The 20,736-nt window shown below is 42.1% G+C and overlaps 1 protein-coding gene across 2 annotated transcripts in view; it reads right to left on the reverse strand.

Annotated features, from left to right (window-relative positions):
* Nucleotides 1-10,363: 10,363 nt before the first annotated feature.
* The window catches only part of LONRF2 (LON peptidase N-terminal domain and ring finger 2), a 34,730-nt gene continuing 24,357 nt past the window's right edge, over nucleotides 10,364-20,736 (reverse strand). The window contains exons 9-12 of one of the 2 annotated variants that reach the window (XM_014892974.2): nucleotides 19,850-20,008; nucleotides 16,718-16,880; nucleotides 14,595-14,744; nucleotides 10,364-14,247 (exon numbers count right to left, since the gene is read on the reverse strand). In XM_014892974.2, coding sequence (XP_014748460.2) covers nucleotides 14,089-14,247; nucleotides 14,595-14,744; nucleotides 16,718-16,880; nucleotides 19,850-20,008 — 631 coding nt within the window. In that variant the 3' untranslated portion in view covers nucleotides 10,364-14,088. The remainder of the gene's footprint in view (nucleotides 14,248-14,594; nucleotides 14,745-16,717; nucleotides 16,881-19,849; nucleotides 20,009-20,736) is intronic. The other variant, XR_015801621.1, reaches the window with a different exon arrangement.

A 20,736-nucleotide genomic window follows, 5' to 3' on the forward strand; every position in this document is an offset into this window, starting at 1 on the left:
ACTCTCTGTCAGTTTGAAGCCATTCCCTCTTGTCCTGTCACTACATGCCCTTGTAAAAAGTCCCTCTCCAGCTCTCTTGTAGGCTCCTTCATGTAATGGAAACATGCAGTTTGGTCACCTCAAAGCCTTTTCTTTTCCAGGTTGAACAAACGCCACTCTCTCAGCCGTTCCTCATAGGAGAGGTGATACATACCTCAAATTGAAAAGAAATTATGTGACTGGAGATGGGGAAAAAATACCTAAAAATAGTGGGTTTTTTTCCAAGGACTAGTCTTGAGAGAAATCCTTCCTGTTCAATAACTGGTGAGTTTTACATAACCATGGAAGTGTTTTACAAAGCTGAAAGACATCAGCAGAGAGGAGGAAAAGGATAATGTGCCTGAACACCCACAGGATTGAACTGAATGGAAATGAAACTCAATAACGCAAAGTACATTTTGGAAGTAGCAACAAAAATTATCTGGAACATAGGAAGGGAAACCTGGAAATGCTGAAAGGACAGATAGAGAAAAAAAGAAAGAGTGAGCTTATGATGATCCATCAATGGCACTGAGATCCATTAAGGGGAAGATTCAGTCTTGAGAGAAGTGTGTCCCATGCAAGTGGGGAAATATTGGGATATAATACAGTGTGCATTTCTAGGCATGTATGTTAAGGACACAGGAACTTGCAAGATGATCTGATGAAGAGATGGGCTACTTTGACTGCCAGAGAAGAGGACGAAGCTATCCTGCTCCTGGCAGCAAAAGGAGAAGAAAGTTATGATTATTCTGCACAGTTCCAGTTAGACTGGAGGACATGGAAGGGGAAATCTGCAGAGCACACACCAACAGCTGAGCCTAGATGTTTTTGCAGTCTTTGCTTTGACCAGTCAGTGTCTGCAGTAGGTGAAGGACCAAAGTCCCACCACCATGTGAGGAGCCTGAAAGGACTGCAATCATAATGATATGTAGCAAAAGGAAGAATAAACACCCCTTCCATATACATTATCCAAGAGACATAAGCAACAACTCACATCTATGTAAGAAAACAAGCTGTTTCATGAAGAGCAAATAAAAAGGAGCACAAGCTTGGCTGAAATGAGCAATCATTAGAAATGTTAACCAGGGTTTGTTAATGGACTTTTGGAACATGCTGTCACTTGCAGATATTAGCACAGAATGGGGCTGAGTGATGCCAACTTTACACAATAATCTCATATTCAGAGGACTTACAGCAGAGGATAGGAGACACAGCAAGTTTTGCAAAGTGAAACTGTAGTTGCTTTCTTTATCCAGGAACCATTTATTAAAACAAATAAAATCATCTCCTCTCCCCCCCTCCAAAATAAACCCCAAACTATATCATACTTTAGAAAGGGAAGGAAAAAAACCCCAGAAGATTACCTTCCTGACATTGACTGTTCCCTGCAGCTTCTTTTCAGGATCCTGGGACATTTAATTTACTGGTAACAAAATTTTCATTTTCTTTACTAATATAGTTAATTCATTGTGAAAGCATCACCTTTAAAGAAATGCATACTTAGTAAAGCAGACAGCTGATAAACAGCCTAACCACAACATACTCATATTATTTTTTGAACACATTGTACTGAGCACTGTGAAACTGGGACACACTGTACTTAAAGCATCACACCAGGAAACCATATTCCATTACCATTTCACATGGGGGAGGAAGGGAAAAAAAAAACACTGTTCATTTTGCTTGTTTTTCTTTTTCTGTAATTACTTCTTAAGATTCATCACTTAATATGATATTCAAATTTCCATAGGTGTCAAAGCCTCTTTCTCAAGTTTCAGAAGCAGCTGACTGGCAGCAGCATAGCCAGGGGTCAGCATTTCACCTAGGCAGTGACACTGTCCCCACTGCTTCTGCTTGATCTCTCTAGCCACTAATCCAGGTCTCAGGCCTTCAGATGTTTAATTACCTTCCTTTGAAGTGATGCATGGCCATTTACAGTAATGCAATAGTCCTCCTGGCCAGTGTCTGAGACATGGGGTTCTCCCTGAAGCTGAGGCACAGCATCCCTGTGATTCCTGGGCTAAAGTGTCCACCAGCATGGGGCCAGCACCGGGGCACTGCACCCCAGGCGACACACATTTGTCAGGGGAGCACCACCATGTCCCCCAGCACAGCAGAAGGATAAGGGGAAGCCCATGGTAGTCTGGGTAAGGGGGCAGGAGGGGTACAATGGCAGGTTCACCAGGTTCCTGCCTGGAAGCCTACAAAAATAAAAGCAATCCTGAATTAGTCACAAGTCCAGAGGCCAAACACTGCTCTGGTCACACTTGGGCAGAGCAACAGCCAGACCCCTGCAGTGTGCTGCAGGATTAGTCATGCTCTGAGGGAAGGAGAAAACACTGCAGATTAATACTAAAACAAGTCATTCTCAAGGCTCTCAGAACCATCCGTCTCATTTTCTCGATATTTATTTCTTCTACTTGACCAGCAATTTCTAAAAATGCAGATTTTTTCCTTAACAAGAGCAGGAGTTGGAATTAGTGTCTCTGTTCTCTGTGTGGCCACCACTTTTCACTAAAGCTACAAGAACTGAGGCTTCTCTCTCACTGGAAAACCTTGCTGAAATCACCAAGCAGCTTAAAACTTCGTGGAGGGAAGGACTGCTGCTCCAGCCATGAGACCTTACAGAGTCCCACTGTTGTCCCAGCTGGCAGCAGCACTTGGAGCCCTCTATAAAGATGGGAAGGATTACTTCATGTTTTACGTGCTCTGGGTATATTTTAACCACAATAATAAGTAGTAGTTGCAACATAACACTGTCAGTGGCTGTCATGGGTCAGTCCCAGCAGTCTGCAGGGGCAGGATAATGTAATTACCTCCCAGCAGCTCCTGGGAGAGGTAGCTGGTTTCAGTCATCTTGTGCTGGTGTGGCTGACAACAGAGGCACAGTCCTGCACCCAGGCAGGGTTTTCTATCTAAAAATTTAGCAAGACAAATGAGGCATTAGAAGGAGTCTCAGTGCCTCTTTCCAGAAGCAATCAGGAGCCAAGTTTCTCTGAGCAGGATGTAAAGATGCAGGCAGGTTCACAGGGCTCTTCCTAAGCTCCTTCTGGGAACTTGCAGGGAACTCCTGGCTCCCAGGAGTAAAGATAGTAATTTTCCTGAAGTACAAATATTATACCAAAACTCCCAGAGGGGTGCAGAACATACAAGCAATAACTACCTGCACGAATGTGACTAGAAAAAAAATCTTGCTTCTGCACAGCCCTGAAGGTATAAAGTTCTTGTCAAGAAGAGAGTTGGTGGGGCAGCATGGCACAGAAGATTGCTGTAAGGCCCTTTTCCGTGGTGCCTGGAAGTGGCTCCAGGTAAGGGTCAGAGTGCAGCCCTTGGGCTGGTTCAGTGCAGCACAGGCAGCTGCCTTTCTGCCTGAGCAAGAGCCAAGAGGTGAGCAGAGGTGAGAGGAGATAGGGTGACAAGTGTTCCTGTCAGATGTTATGCAATGAGGGGAGCTGGGTAACCAGTGGTAACCAAAATAAAGGTTTTGTGTGCACGCTGTAAAACGTGGCTCAACCCCAGAGGGCAAGGAAGCACCACATAGCCACTCACTGCCTTCTCCCTGGTGGGATGGGGGTGAGAATTGGGAGGGTAGAAGTGGGAAAACTTGTGGGTTCAGATAAAGACAGTTCAATAGGTAAAGCAAAAGCCACACACATCAGCAAAGTGAGGGAAGGAATTCATTCACCCCTTCCCACAGACAAGCAGGTGTTCAGTCAGCTCTAGAAAAGCAGGGCCCCATCACACATAACGGTGACTTGGGAAGACAAATGCCAACTCTGAACTTCTCCCCTTTCTGCTTCTTCCCCCAGCTTTATATCCTGGGCCCATAGGGTGTAGGAAATCCCTTTGGTCAGTTAGGGTCAGCTGTCCTGGCTGGACACAGCCCCTTGTGTCCCCCCAGCCTGTTCATTGGTGGGATGAGGAGCAGAAAAGGCCTTGACTCTGTGTAAGCACAGCTCAGCAACAGTGAAAACATCTGTGTTGTCAATGCTGTTTCCAGCACAAGCACAAAACTCAGCCCCAAATGAACCACTGCAAAGAAAACCAACTCTCTCCCAGCCAAAACCAGCACACCATAACAACAGCTACACATAACTCCATGGCCTCCTGCATCATCCCAGAGGGGCTGGAGTGAGTGATGGAGTGCAGTGAGTCAGGCTGGGGTGTCAGTGAGGTGGCTTAGCATAAACACACAAATTCTGGCTTCTTTTCAGGCTCCCTCTGCTCCCCTCTGTACCCTCGAGCTCCTTTGTATCCCAGTACAGGAAAAAGACAGAAAAGGTCTAGGCAAAGAAAAACAGGAAAACTCAGCAAAGGACTGCTAGACTTAGAAGATTTCAGAAGGAAAGCATTTGGATGAACCATAGAATAATAGAATCTTTTAGGCTGGAGATTACCCTTAAGGTCAACATGTCTAACTCTTACTCCAAGTTCACCACTAAACCATGTCCCCAAGTACCACATCTGCTGATCTTTCAAATACCTCCAGGGATGGCAGCTCTACCACTTCCCTGAGCAGCCTGTTTCAATGCTTGCCAACCCTTTTGGTGAAGAAATTTTTCCTAATATAAACCTCTCTTGATGTAAAACTGAGGCTGTTTTGTCTTGTGCTATTGCTTATTACTTGTGAGAAGATGCCAACCCCCACCTCAGCACAAGTTCTATTTGAGTAGTTGGAGAGAGAGAGGGCGAGTAGAGCTGAAGTGCTCCTCTGAGCCTCCCTTTCTCCAGGCTGAAACAACACCAGCTCCCTCAGCTGCCCCTCATAAGACTATTCTCTTGATAATGCTGGGTCACTCAGGCTTATACCAGTGAAGGCTGGTCTTGAGAAATTACAGAAGGCATCTAAGCAAGAGACTAAGACTAAGCCTGGACTCTCTGGTCAGATAAAGCTCTAGCAGTGCCGCAGAAGTGTAAAAAAAAAAAAAAAAAAAAAGAGATCATTGGCTTGAGGGAACAATCCCTTTCCTTGTTCAGCTCCTGGTACCTTCTGTTGTCAATTTCCTATTTCCTCTACTGGATGATATTAGGAGATGTTAAGGCCACCTGCCCATGGCTTCTTCCAAAAGTCTGCCTTCACTAGCTCATCCTCACCCACCTGAGCCCCCAGAGACAAGTCCCTATTGTTTACCTCCAATATTCCAATGCAAGAGCTAGGGAGTGCAAAGGGAAGCTAGATCCTAGTCCAAAAAGATACTAGTCCAAAATGAAAAGCAGTCCTTTACACACCTTCCAGTTAGCCTGTGGACATCCTCTCTGAAAAAAAGTCTGTGGGTTCAAAATGATGCCATAAAAAACAAAAGTGTGAAATGTACTAAGGGCTCTGAAACACACAGACACCACATCTGGCTTAAGAAGTCTCTTCAGTGCTAGAGGCTGAGAGATGAAGTATTAGTATTTCCCTGGACTCCAGATAATGTTACACTCTCTTCCTCCCCAGCTCCTCAAATTTGCACAATTCAGGAACCATTCCCAACAGGTAGTTTTTGCGAAGCCGCATATTTCGGGTGGGAAAGAGGAATTCCCACTGCAAACACACACATCTCTTCTGTGCCAAGCAGCGCCTGTGCCAGAGAACAATCTCACACGCAGCTTATGAACAGAGGCAGAGCCAAAAACATCCCTTCTTTCCTGTATTCCTTCTTCCACCTGGAATGAATGAGGCAAAGTGAGAGAGCCATTGGCTAATCCTGCCCGAGCCCTGTGCTCTCCCTCCTCGCTGGTGTGCTTTGATTTGCAGTGCCTGTGCCTTGGTTCCTGCCCAGGCAGTGCCTGGAGGACGTGAGCTCCTGTTCCAGGAGCAGCTCCAAACTAATACGTGCTTGCAAGCAAACCCACTCCCCACTCGGGGACAGATGACTCAAGCAAGAGCTCAGAAATATTTAACTCCTCTCTGCCAGGAGATTTTCCAGCACCAGGCGCAGAAGGAACAGGGTGCTGAGCAAAAGGCAAACTGCAATCAGCAGCTGTCTGTCTACAGGGGAACAGATACTGCTGCTAAGAAAAGGATGTAAACCCAGGCTGTCTTACAACTGGAAAAGCATCAGCTCTTACCAATGCTTTAGTACACATTCTCCAGGAGGAATTACCTCTTACTACTCGCAACAATAAAATGAAGAAGCCTCTGCACTGTAGAATTAGCACATACTGAAAATATTTGAAAAGAACTGGCCAAAGCCAGCACTTAGGCAGAGTCAATTGCTGCAAAATAAACAAGAAAACGACTTTCTTAAAAGCACCATCTGATAAGGAGGTACCTCTGTGAAAGGAGAAGTTCGATTCAGATAGAGTTCTGAACACAACCTTATAACTGTCTACACAGCAAACAAAACAATGCAGTGTGTGAAGAGTGGGAAGCACATTTTTTCTAACAGTTCCTTTATTTAGGGAAGTGTGATCAATTTGGGCCTCTCTAAGCAACACAAAACATACCAGAAATAACAGAAGCTCTGAGTCTAGACAAAACAATGCAAAAATGAGGAAAAATGGAAGATCTTTATGTACAAATAATCTGAGGAATGTGTTGATACACTGCGGTACTGAGGTCACAATATTGCAAAATTACAGAAGGAATTGATTGTTTTTTATGAATGCCATCATTATGCCACATTTCTTGCTCAAACTCAGAGCCTCCCTCAAATTCTATATACAAACTTGGAAAAGAGAAAGTTTTCCAGGATATATATACAACTCAAGTTGAGGGACTTGTGAGAAACATCTTGCCAGATTAATTTTTCCCATTCAAGAATTTCTTGTACTTTTCAAGTGTCTGCTAGTATTCAATATTGAGAAAGAACATTAGACTACTTGGAAAATTATCCAATTCTTATGGAGGATTTACTTTGCCTAGGTGTGAATGAGCTTAATCTTGAGATTCATAAGTAAACCTGGTGTGGGGGCAGAGTCTTGATTCATAACAACAGGAGAGGGAGCAAGCAAGGGAGAATAAAAACTTACTCTAAAGTAACTTCCTATCTTCCAAACAGTTTTTCCACAAATACTCATAAGGCTTGGGAACACTGCAGCTTAAGCAAACCAGGCTGGATACTTCAGCATTCACCTTTCCTCTGGAATTACTGTGGTCCCACCACAGAGCTCAGTTCCTGAGGTTTGGATGTTCCCTATGTGCCCTCCTGCCTCCACTTCCAGTAGAGACCAAGGAAAGAAAGAACCAGGAGGAGGGGGAAATTACATAGTGATTTCTGGTTCTGGGTAAGTAATTCCTGTTTGCTTGGAATACCTCTATTTGAATCTTGGTCTGCACTGGCAAATGAGCTTTGGGTCTACAATATAAGGCTTCACAGATTTACTTAAAAAGTTGATCTGAGAGTGCTCCACATGAAGAAGTGCCTGTAGACAACAGAGTCCTTTCCACAGTGTTTCTCTAAGTATGGGCAGTGCTCCAGGCAGCTGCATGAAGGTATCAGGAATGAAGTCAGCCTTTAGCAAAGCCCCTGATGCAGCTTAGGCTCTGATGACATGTATCTAAGTGGCAGAAAGCAAATGTACCTTGACAGTTTTGTTACACCTCCCAATATAAGACCTGTTCTCTGTAACACACACCATCACTGGTGGTTTAACTGGAACTGATAAAAGACATGTTGATGGCAGGTTCAGATCTCCATGCAGCCTTATGGTGATAGATCTCCCCTGAACACAGAGAGAATGGGGAAATCACATTGGTGCTGGGCCCTTGCCAGGTGGACTTCCATTCAGGCAACCAATGATCTTCCTCCTTCTGCCCAAGCCAAATAATTTTAGATGAAAGAAAATAAAGCTGGCACAGAGCAGTTAGGCATTTTCTGATACCAGGACTACTTGCCACTTTTACAGTTTTATAGCAAGTCTGTTCTCTTAGCCAACAAGGGCAACCAGCCAGCACTGAGGTACCCCAGCCACTAGCAGAAAACATGAGGTACTTGCTCCAGGGCAGGGCCAAGCTTGAAGTTGGATATCTCTACACTTATGATAATGAACACTGTATTTCCTCCCTCCTCCTGTTTTAAAATAATCTTTCTTTCCCTGCTAGATCTACTCTGATTTAAGAAGTCCTGCAGCCTGAACCTGCTTTAGCCAGCAGAACTCGCAAATGAAGCCACCAGTCAGCAAAACCTTCCTGGGCTTTTGGTTTATTTACCTTTTCTCTTTTCTCCCTTGAAAAGAAAGCCAGTGGGTCAGCAAGGGAAGTACAAGAGGTTGTGATGAGAAGGGGCAGGGAATAACAGGCAAGAATCAGGATAATGAGCAGTGAGTCTCCTGAGGGCTTCGTGAGCTGAACTGAGAGAAGGAAGATTTTGTGCTGTTGTGAACAGGATGATCACAGGATGTTGTTGATGAGCTGAAGGGGCTACAGAGAGGTGCCTCCCTTTGGCTTTTGCTATGGTTAAATACAAATTATGCTCTTGGTCACTTGTTGTATACCATTCTCAACACGCCATCCTCAGGTTTGCATGGACATAGGCCTATAACTTCAAAAGTTCCAGCTCTGCCTCTGGAGCATACTGGGTAGGGAAAAGGGGACCAGAGTTGTTTCCCTAACTTTGTCTGTGGTGAGGTTAATAAGCCTGACCCCCAAAAAAGCTTCTGTTTTCAAAATCCAAGTTCTCCCAGGAACAGGGCTCCAATATGGCTGTTGCACAAAAAGAGCAGCAGATGTTTATGAGAAAAAACGTAAGAAACATTTACAAGTGGAGACATTTCTTCCATGGATGCATGAAGTCCCAAATTTAGCAGACAAGGCAGAACCCCACATATGGCAGAACAGAGCTATAAAAGTTGTCAGCAAGTGATATTCATCTCAATTTAGAAACAACTTGTTCCTACCATGTAACGTAAATGCAATGGAAAACATGCTTGTCTTTTAGCTGCAAGTGCAGTAGGCAGTGTCATTAGAGGAACTAAGCAAAGTGCTGCTATGGATTCACTTTCTTTTTACTCTTTTTTGCACCTGATATTATCAGATTTTCTTCCGATCTTTCTTATTCTATTATTCAATAGGCAACAGCTTCAAGCACGTGTTGTTGGACAGAATTAAGCAGCATTATTTTTGGCTGCTGGTTTGACCAGAGTGATACAGGACAACAGAACACTAAGGTTTCCCCACTCTTAAGAATGGCATTACTCAGGGAAGCAGGCACAGTCTGAGATGCTGCCTTTCCAGGGCTTGGTATCTATCTACTAGCAAAGGACATGCAGAGTAAAGGGGGAAAAATGCTATTTACTAACTTCATGCAGTTACTTTACTTTTATTTTTCTCAAGTCTCAAGGAGCACAAGGATCTGGGTAATAAAAAGGAAACCTTGATAACCTCCTTTCTTTGGTGAAAGGCATGTTGTTTCAAAAAGCTGTTCTCCAGGGTATTGAAGCAGCTCAAGCAGCATTTACAGACACTCCCCCACACACTTGCTACCTAAAAGAGCAGCCCTATGACTGATGTTTGTATGCTCAGACGTTCAGTGAATACAGACACAAAGGTCAGTCAATCCAACACCAAAAGGAAGGGAAAAAAAGGCTAGTATTTACAAAAATGCCTTCAGAGCAGTTTTGCTCCACAGCTTAGCTGGCAGGAAGATGTAACTGAGGAATGTGATATGTTTTCTATAATCTGGCTTGGCTTTTGCCTTCACACAACTGTTTTAGAGGACTATATCCTAAGTTGGAAGGAACCCATGAGGAACATCAAAGTTTTGCTGCTGACCACTGTCCCATCCCCCAATACACTGCTGCTAACCATGTCCAGTTGCCTCGTTCTGGAACATTGCTTCCCTCTCTGCCCCCTGAAGGTATTTTATTTCACTGCACTTAGACAATAAAGCATTTGTTGTTGTTCTTCATTGTAACTATGTATTTTTTAGAGCTTAGTCTATCAGGCCAGTCAGGTCATGCTTAGGGCTACAAAATAATCCAATAAGCTCCAAAAGGAAGAGCCCACTTCATGATCATACCCCATCTTTGTCACAATCCACTCCTGAGAAAGCTAAAGGTTCACCTCCTCCATCCTCCACCCCTCACGTTCACACCCAGTGCCACAGCCTGCCCCGGGTGCCCAGCAAACCTCCCTGTGCCACAACCTCTGCAGCCTCCCCTGCTTCCTCGCACTGCAGCTAAAACCAGCGCCATGCAACTCATGAACCCCAACATCTACCCACTGCTTCTGGGATGCCATCTGCTTCTTCAAGCCTCATGAGGCCAATTCCCAGCCCTTGGGCTCCTGTCAGGAAAATCAAACTATCATCCCTCTTCTGACAGCAGCACATCAGTGGCTTGTTTCATTCAGACTGTATTCACCTCAGCTCTAGCTCTTAGTCCTCACGGTGATAAAGCTTTCCCCATGAACTCACACTTTCATAAATTCAACCTGGTTTATTCCAAATATCACATAAATTAAACACATTTCCCATGAATATTGCAAATACACATGAAATGAACACTGCAATTTTTAAAAAAAGTTTTGGCTTTGTTTATGCAACAAGAAGTGCCAAATGTGGTTAGAACATGAACTTCTCCTGTATTTACTAGATACAAAAAGGTGCAGATTAATAATTTATATTTATACATATGTACACACTCCATTTCATTTCTAGCTTTAAAACAGTAAAAAATGGTTTCAAGTTTATCTACATTAAACATACTCATTTACATCTGGTCAGAAGCCCCAGATAAGAGTTGATACAATCATTTCACAACTGCAAAATTAAGGCGCTACCAAAATACCAGTTCCACTAGTGTAAAATGTAACAGGAATAGAGTGTACAGCTTTCTATTTATCAATTTAAAAGTGGACTGGAGAACAAGGGAAAAGGAGCAGTAAGAAACATGACAAGTTCTACAGGTTAGAAGTACAAAGAGATCTTGATGACTATCAAATGAACATATTAAAATACAGTAGATAAAAGGCCTCAGTGGCAAACAATTAGTATGCTTCTGAAAGACAAAAAAGGTTAAAATATATATATATATCATTTTGTAGCTTGAAATTTTACAGGTGAACAACAGGTGTAGAGGTAGAGGGATTTTTTTTTTTCTTTTTGGCCTCTTTACGATGTATAAAGAAGGGCCACATTCACCACAGTGAAAAGACTCATCATATATCCCAGCATCCTTGCTTGGACTGCAAGCAAGAAAAGTGTAATGAGCTAGAAAGGCAACAAATCCTGTCTATCTCTTCCAGGAGCTCAGCTCCAATGCTTCCACATGTACCTTGGCAACAAGTTACACACCTAAGCACAGACTGGCTGTAACGTGGACATTTCCTCTAGAGAGCAACGAGACAGCTTTTCCCATGAGGTACTACTGGATGCTGCAGATATTATATGGCAGAGGTGATTTGGTAAAAATGAAACTGGTACTTCTTAGAAAGCAAGTACCACAGGGCAGTGGTGATTTTATCTATTTATTAAAGCTTTGCTATTTGATCAGCATTCAATGTTTTGGGAGAAATGTCAGCTTTGGGCTGCTAATATTATTTGCATCCACACACAGACAATTCCTTTGTTGTTGTCATTTGTCCAAAACATCAGTCACTGAAATATTCACGAACTGCTTTAAACCTTGACTAAAAAAAAATCCCTCTACAGTTCAGCTTTCTTTTCAATAACAATCACTCTGTTAACTATGCAGGCCTTCATGAACACAGTAATGTCACTTCCCATGTAGAATGTCTTTACACATTACAAAACAGCAGTAAACAACCTCTCATTTCATAGGGTTTTCTGTCAGAAGTACCTCAAAAGTAGGTATCTTGAAAAAATCACTTTTGCAGAGAATATTAACATTAACATTTACTGAGGCAAAGCCAAGAAGACACTAACTAGCACCTTGATTTTTTTTTTTTTTCTTAAATGCACTCCTATCTGTAAAATTAAGCACATATAAGATCAGGGACCAGCAATATACAAATATCATCAGCATCCTTTTCCAGCTAAACTAGTAATACTCAAAACTAGGCCAGACACACAAGCAAGATGAATGAGTCTTGAAGAAATACACAGCATGGAAAGGAATGGGAAGAACAGGAAGCTAAACAGAAAGGATTGCGAGATCAAATACAGTCCATCTTCTGGTCCGAGAATTAGTTTGTGAAATCACCCTTCAGTAGCTCAGCTGACAGTCGGCTGAAGACCTACTGACTTCTGACATTTCCTCCCCACAAATACAACAATTACTTTATACTTCAGTGAATTCCTCTTCATCATCTTCAAATCCTGGAGGAAATGCATTCAACTTGAATTTTGAGTATTTTGGTGGTGGTAGCAGAACTTGCAGAAGGCTACTGTAGAGGTTATGACATCATTGCTTGTACATTATGCACTTCACAATTTAGAGAATATACTTACAGACTACTTAAATAGAAAAGGCGTGTTCAAGGTAGAGGCAGTTACAGTACATTCAGGGTATGTTACAGAAACCATTTGTGGTAGCCATTTGCCAAAAGGAAAAAAAACAGAATTTTTGTTTCCCAGACCACAGAGGTTATAACGACAATACCCAAAGAGAGCAGGTAATATATCCCAATCACTGCATTTTAATGCAGTCTTCTTCCAGAATTCATGTAAAAAGTGGAAAAAAAAAGTTTAAATACCTCTTCATTGACAAATAAGGAGAAAATAACTAAAAAAGAAACCAGGCACTTTGACCATTTAGGTAAGCAGCCATTTCTTCTTACCAGACTTCTGCACATGAACGAGTCTTTACATTGGTCTTGCTATGCTTGCAGCACATGGAGATTCAAGTCAACTTTTTTCCCTGTTGGTAGTATCAGTTCTAGTTATAGGAAACTATGCCAATTGAATTGGTAACACTGAGTTATTTCATTGGCAGTTGAGCATATGTTGATCATTTGACTGACAAGCGATCAATTTAATAGCTATCAAAGTTAGATATCAACAAAACAATACATAAAAAATAATCAAAGAGACAAATGAAGGTTAACACCTGACTGAAGCTTGCATTGAGACTTGCCTTTATAGTTTCTGTTTGTGACTCCTTTCACGATGTTACTGTGGACTGATTTCCATCACATACAGCAACAGGTACTAAACTACAATACTTTCGGGTTTGAAACACGTTCAGTAGAGACCACCCCAACATAACGGGAGGTGGGCATGACACTGCAGGAAGGAGGGACGTGGAAACCTCCCCACCTTTCATCCTCGCTGGTTGCACTCGTAGAGCAGGCGCTCAGAGTAAACTGCAGCACGCCTCCCTTGTACTTGGGGTGAAATCATTATTTCACAGCAGTGTTTATCATACTTTAGAGAGCGGCTTGGTTTGAATTTAACAGTAAGACTGGCTAGGATTACTTTGGGTTTTCTCTTCAAAAAAACCAAAAGTACGTATTTCCAAACATTTTGTACTTATTATACTTATTCTGCTACAACATGTAAATCACAAAGGAGGGATTACCTAAGGCTACCAAATAGTGTGCTTATTCAGTAGCTATTATTCTTTCTGATAAACATCCTCAGATGCCTTGACTACAAACGGCTTAACCTGTTTTTTCCTCAGACTGTTATTTGCTGGAGAGAGAGAGAGGGAGATGTGGGAGTATGACAGACTGCCTTCCAATTCACTAACAGAGAGTACTGTTGGTTATAGTCCTTGTGCATACTTCTGCTGGGCAGCGTAACTCCTCTTCTGTTCACTACCTTCAAGAAAGTCTAGAAACACCTCTTCAATCCACTGTCCAGTTTCCTCTTCCTACTGAGTGAAAATCCACATCACATGCAGGCCAATGGCACTACTCTAGTACTTAACTCTCTTGGCTAGAAACATCAATGCTATCTAAGTACTTTGAAGCAATTATCCACATCCATCAGCTACATTCTAAATGTAGCACAGCTCTGTAGAGGCTCAGTTTTCACCAGGACAATAGGAGAATGTGCAAGGTTTGGTGAATACCCAGATAACAAACCGATGCAATCGATGGATGCAGGACGCAGTCAGAAAGGGCTGTTCCTTCTTGAAAGAATCTTTAAAAAATACAAAAAACAACCCCTCCCCTTTGCCCTCCCCCAGAACAACCTGTCATGAGATGTTTTTGGTGCCCACTCACAACACAAGTCCATGTTATCTGGGTCTTTTGCGAGTCACAAATATCAATACGCGCCTGATGGCGATTAGACGATCTTTCAGGGAGGTCATAGCCAATATAGCCAGCTGAGCTCTGTTTTCCAGAGGCAACACCGCCAAGAGCCACCAGTACCAGGCAGGACCACTGGGGTTGCTCTGCAAAAGGATGGAAAAACATGCAGTTATGTATTCACCAGCCCAGCCCCATGAAGAACATCATCTTCCTTGTCATCTTCTACTTGCTAAGGAAGTCACCACAAAACAAGCAACAGCTGAACATTTAATTGCAAGTGTTCTCTTTTATCTGTACACACCATTAAGATTTATCTCTTCAGCTACCAAATTACAGAGGTATATTGTTTACCATGCTTCATGCCAAAACACCAAAATTGGGTAAATAAGAGTCTAGAATGTACAAAACCACAGCAAAAAACTGTCAGAGAACAGTCTAGTGTTAAAATTCTGTGTAGAATAAGGCTGCATACATAGGCAGGTTTTATTACCTGTGGCTCTGGTTCTTTTCCTGGCATAGATCCGAAATGATTGAGAATTTGAGCTTTCATATTGTCTTTAAGAGAAGTGAACCAGGCAACAGCTTGATCATAGACTGAATCATGAAGGCGAACAAGTTCTTCATATTCTGGTCCTTCAACCTTATTGTTAAAAGAAGGGAGATGGAACAAAACAGGTTTGATACTGTGGAGTCCACATGCTTCCCCAGAAGCAAACAAAGCAAAATAATGCAGTGACTACAGCTGTTCAGATCTCCTTATCTAAACCAACTATGCCTAAGTCTCATATTTCAAACCTGTGATGCTGGAGTCTTTTTACCCTCCCCTAGGTGTTCTGAAGTGATATTTCCTGAAGCAGTAACTGCCTCACTAGTATCCATTCCTAAATGCTAGCATACTAGAGGAATAGGCTCTCTAATCCTGGGACAAATTTATCATCTCAAACCCACAATCTCGAGTCCCTGTCACAGAATGACCTCTGGACAGTGGTACATCATCTGGCAAAACAAAACAAACACTATTGCCACCGAGCACAGAGACGGGGGGGGTGCTACAGCACTTAAGAGACCAGCACTATTTTATAGAAGTGTTAAGGCCATGGTAGGACAGCCAAGGAGAAAGAGGAGGGTAGACACCTGGGCAGGCAGGAAGCAGGGAAAGTGATCCTTTCCCAATACCAGAAACAGCCATGAAGAAACACCCTCATTGAAGCAGAGTGTTTTAGTTGCACAGTCCTACTATAACTATTAGGGAAAAAAAAAAGCATAAGCAAAAACCTCTACAAATTGGTGATTTGTGGGTTTTTTTGGGAGGTTTTGATTCTGGATTTTTGTTTGGGGTGGTTTGGGTTTTTTCCTTTTAATCCCCTTTAACATGTGCACATCACATAAGTGATTTCACCTATGCTACTCAGATACACATCTGATCTAGCTGCTCTAGATGCCTTTCACAATCAAGGAGAAGCAGTTCTAGAGAGCAATTACTCTCATCCTAAAGTAAGTATCTAAGAGCATATAAAACAGGTATCTTTGGACTGAGATTTCTGACCATCAGACATATCACGGATGTAGGGCACTGAACAGACACCAACCTCCAATGTGAGACAAGGTAAATCTCACTCTAATTATGAAGAGGTGGATCTCTGGCACCATCTATAAACAATGCCTGTATACCTGAGTTCCACTACTCTTCACTAGAGATTTAAACAGAGCACAGCCCTCACTCTGAGCAGACTGCCTATTCCATCCTTTCACAGCCAGGGGCACCTCCATGAGCTCAACCTTTTGTGCCCTGGCAAACAACTGCATCACCCTGCACAGGTTAGAAAAGCACTGCTAAGGTTTTACAGACTTTCACTTCAACTGTGAGAGTGCACTAGAGCTGTATGACCAAACTGACTTCATCAACTGGCAGGAGATTACTGCCAAGCTCACTGTTAACAGCTACCAAGGCTTTAGAGACATGGTCTGAAGATGATCCAGAAAGCACGGCCAAAAATTCAGCCTTTGGCCAACACCCATGACAAACACCTGCCTTGATGCAGGTTTGCTAAGAGGACTTGTTTTTAAAAGCTACTCCCCTCTCTGCATTTCTCTGCTCTCAGTCAGCTCTAATGGATGCTTGTACAGGGCATGGTTAACTACGTGTCCCTAAGAAGTCATTTTAAGAGCAGACTCCCACATGTATTTGAGGACCTGTTCTGTAAATGAGAACTTGGAGGACATATGAAGTGTGCCAACTGTCTGTTCAGTGCAAGAGAACAGTCAGTTCTCTACTAACAGCAGCATGTGCTTTCAGAAGGCTTTAAATTCTGTACGAGTTTTAAAATGTTACTCTGACCTCACCTACACACCATGACCTCAGCATCCTAGAAGCTACGTTGAGATCCATGAAAGGAGTGCAACACTTTAGGCAGAGATAATTATAAGTGACGAAAGGAAGAAAGGGAAAGAAGATACAAAGTTTGTTCCATGGTTTTTAAAACAGAGCTTTAGTGTATTTGTAACGATATTGGTTTAAAAATAATGCACAGCTAGCTTGAAATGCAACAAGGAAAGGCTATTTAAGTGAATCCAGCAATACATGGGTATGAATAACTTTGCACCATAGATCACCTTTTTATCTTCAAGATACTCGATGTTTGCTGTGTTATATCCATCTCGCTGGCCATGGCTTAAGACCCTAAAACGACGGACACCAACTGTATCAACAACTGAGCGTCCATCAGGAAAAAACTTTACGTCCCTGATCTCTAATATACAGCCATGATCTGCAAATCTGAAATGACAGAAGGGCATAAAAGTGGAAGTCATCAACAAGTGTTTACAGACATCAGGACAAATACTGGGCCTAATTCACCATTTCTTACTTGAAAGAGGATTCTGCTTTGGTGACAATACATTTCTGCTTATTCACATAAGCCACACATCCCCCACCCTTTCTACCTTCCCTCAGAGGACCTGCACAGCAGCATTTTCAGGGCAGGTTTTTGGGGTGGGAGGGTTGGAAAGGGACAGGAAACTAAATGAAGAATGTTTCACGTTTCACCAGCATGCTGGGAGTTGCCATCTGCTGGTGGCAAATTTATCTGGTTTGCAAAGAAAACAAGATGGGTAAAGATACTGTAAGGAAGTACAGAAACTGAGGAACAAATGCATGGCTGTGAGGACTATCCCCCTACTCCAAGGTGTAAGTAGAAGACTGCAGGCTTCAGAAGAAAAAGGCTTTCTATGTAACAAGTATTTTCTTGCATTTGTTTCCTTTAAAAAAAAAAAAGTCAAATCAAAGCCAAAATATCCTCTTCACAAAAGCATATTTATATCCACTATATTTAGAGCAGGCACAGGTTTTAATCACACCCTGGAAACAGGCACACAATAAACTTTTACTTTATCAAGATTACTTAACTCTACCTTTGTGGTGCAGTGATTTCACTAGAGAGGCTGATTGCACAATGACTCTTCACCACAATACTTTTGCATGTCTACACCTCAGCCTACTGTTAGGCAGAAGAAAGCACTGTATCTAGTCTCATTTCAAGATACCAAACCCTGCAGGGTCTGATAAATTCTTTATCATGGAAATGCTTGTTTTACTAGGGCTTGGCCATTTCTTAAAACTGAGTGATGAAGAAATTACTCCTGTTTCTGCTCTACCAGAAATCATGGGTTTGGGAGGGGTGGGAGGGAAGCTCACCACTGTGAACAACTGTTCTCTCCCAGCCAGTGTACGGGAAAAAGTCAGAAGAGCAGGAGGAGCAGAGCTGCACAGAGCTAAGTCCTAGTGCTCTACCAGTAGGACTGATTAAAAAAGGCAAGTCCGTTAGTTTATTATAGCAATATTACACTATACACTATTTAAACAGCTACATAACAATTGTTCTTAATTAAAGATTTTAGTAACATTCATACTGGATTTAGAAATTAATACAGAAGTGATGATTTTTTCTTTTTTGTTCTTAGAGGAGTTACTTTTGGGTAGACAGCGACCTGAATCAGAGACAAGAAAGCACCTGGAGACAGGCATAAAATGTGCTGACAACATTAAGAGCTTATATTCTTTTACCAATTATAAGTTTAAATGGAGAAATAAAACAGAGGAAGGTAATGACCTAAACATGCTTTGTCACTGTGTTTTTCAAGGGAGGTATGTATCCATGTCTCAGTAGATGAAGCAAAACAAGTTTCCCTGCTTCTTGTATTCCCAAGTTGATTTCGCAATTTTGAATAAATAGAACTTCTCCACTTGTGTAAGAAGCTGGAACAGCCTGCCAGGTGTCTGCAGAGGAAGGTTTCCTGTGTTTCTGTGTTTGATTTAAGTTATCATGCTCAAAAATTTTAATTATTTTAGTAACTCAAAACAGACAGGACATAGAAATCTAACCATACCGAATCTAACTTCATGTTATCTAACATCAATTACTGTGTTCTGGGGATTGTAACACCTTGGCCCTCTGTATTATTATACCCGACTCCAAATAAGTTTGGCTCTTCTACAAGCCTGCAGTGATGTAAGGAGAGTTATCACTGAAGTCCTAGGGTAATTCTGTCCTCACTCTCACAAGTATTCACTTTCAGAAAATTGGTAATAGGCCTGAAAGGGTCTGTGGAGCATCAGCTGCTGCTGGAGTCTGAACTCCAGTCAGTGCAGTACTGACAGCATGCCAAATGGCACTGCAGCACAGCCACAGCTGACTGGAAGCTGCAGCATCTCCTGCATTCTTTCAGCTACTTTACTTACTGTCCAGCCTGGGAGAAAAACAAAATTCCCCCCCTCCTCAAGAAACACGGAGTGGACAAGGAAAGGCTGCCAAGCCTCAGTAATGACTGCCCCCCTCTCAGGTCCAGTCATGATTACATACAAAAATACTGCTCCTGAGGATGCCTGTCTAATGTGTTCTTAAAAATTCCCATGTTTGTCATCCATTCTGCAGCCTGCCAATGTAGCTTCTGAAGTCAGCAACCATTTCATCTCATAAGGCAGACCTCTCAAGATCACCTCATGCTTCTCCCATGAGCATGGTCTCAAAACCCCATTATCTGTGAAAACCTTAAACTTGAAGGCTTTTGTAGAATCAGAGAATAGTTTTGTGTTGTAAGGGACCTTTAATCTACTCAGTCTCTGCATAGGGAGCTGGAAACACATCAGTGTCAGAATCCACAAAAATGAATGAAAGGTATGATCATATAGAAAGACAATGTAACCCACTCACTGCAGATAGTTTAGACATTGCAACACAGCAGTAAAGACAAACATTCAAATTCAACATTCAGCAGCAAAACAGACTTCTCAGCCAAGGATATACTTTGTCTCGTTAAAACGATACCATTCTTTCAGGAAAGCTATGGGAGGTCTGGATGTTTTGCTTTATTTTTGTTTTGTTTTTCAACTTCGTAGACGGGGCGGGGGGAACCTTACCCAGACAGACAGTTTTCACTGGAACAAACAGGCCAGCAAGCTTTCCAAACACACAGCCAATTAAACGCTATTTTTGGAGCCTGTAGTAGCAGGATGAGTTGCATTCTTGCTATTATCCAACAGAGGAGTAATAAAAGTACATCTTTGTGTAAAAAGGAACATTTAAAGCCCAAAACTAAGAAGTAAGCAAGAGTTTTGTTTTAGTATTGGTTCATACAGGACTGGAAGGAACCACAGTGCTTTGGGGAGACAAGTATACTGTGCTGCAGTATTCCATTAGCTCACAGCAGCTTCTGCAACAATAGGACATTCTCAGCTCATCTCCTTACCCTTTTAATTCATCGGCTAAGCACATGCCAAACTGCTTGGTACCAGTTTCCATGCATCTTCTTATCATTAGGCGATAACGAGGTTCAAAGACATGGAGAGGACAAGGGATGGTAGGAAAGGCCATGGTACATACGAAAATGGGAACATCTTTATTCAAACTGTAAGAAAATTGTTTAAAAAGAAAAATTAACCTTTGTTTCTGGGTGCTGCTATATTCAGCATATATCCTTAATACAAGACAAATGGCTTCCTTAGACTCAATCTTTCTTTGCATATCTCTTTGAAGTTTGCCATTTTCACAAGACAAATAATATTTCAGGACTCTTTTCCTTAATAATTAAGTAAACAATCCCTCTAACCTACTTCCATAAAGGAAAAAAGTCAAGAAATAGCCAATTTCCTTAAAACATCCATAATGATACATCTTAGATACACATGGCAAGGTTTTGATGACAACTTTTCAGTGACAAAGTACTTAAGAAACAGCCATGTTCAAAGCAAGATAGCAGAGAATCACAAAGCTCAGTAAACCCCTTTGATTTCAAAGCCCATTAATCCACCTAATTTTGGGGGGGATTAACTGCATGTTTTGCTTCACTTTTTAGCTGAGTTATAGCACAACATTCACAAGTCACTGACAAAACTGGATTCCTGAACTTCTCCTGACCTGAAGTATAACCCATTGATTATTTAAATTCTACTCCCAGAAAACCCCCACTGTAACTTCTAAGGCTGTTATGTTGTTTCAGAGAAAAAAGCAATTATCTTTATTTTAAGAATATTGTTGTACCTCTCCACTATCCAAGTACATTGTTACTTGTTTATCTGCAACATACATGTCAAAAATACAAAAACATCTGGCAATGTGTTACAAATTCATTCCTTT

The sequence above is a fragment of the Sturnus vulgaris genome, chromosome 2, assembly GCF_052056855.1.
Source record: "Sturnus vulgaris isolate bStuVul1 chromosome 2, bStuVul1.hap1, whole genome shotgun sequence".
NCBI classification, from domain to species: Eukaryota; Metazoa; Chordata; class Aves; order Passeriformes; family Sturnidae; genus Sturnus; species Sturnus vulgaris.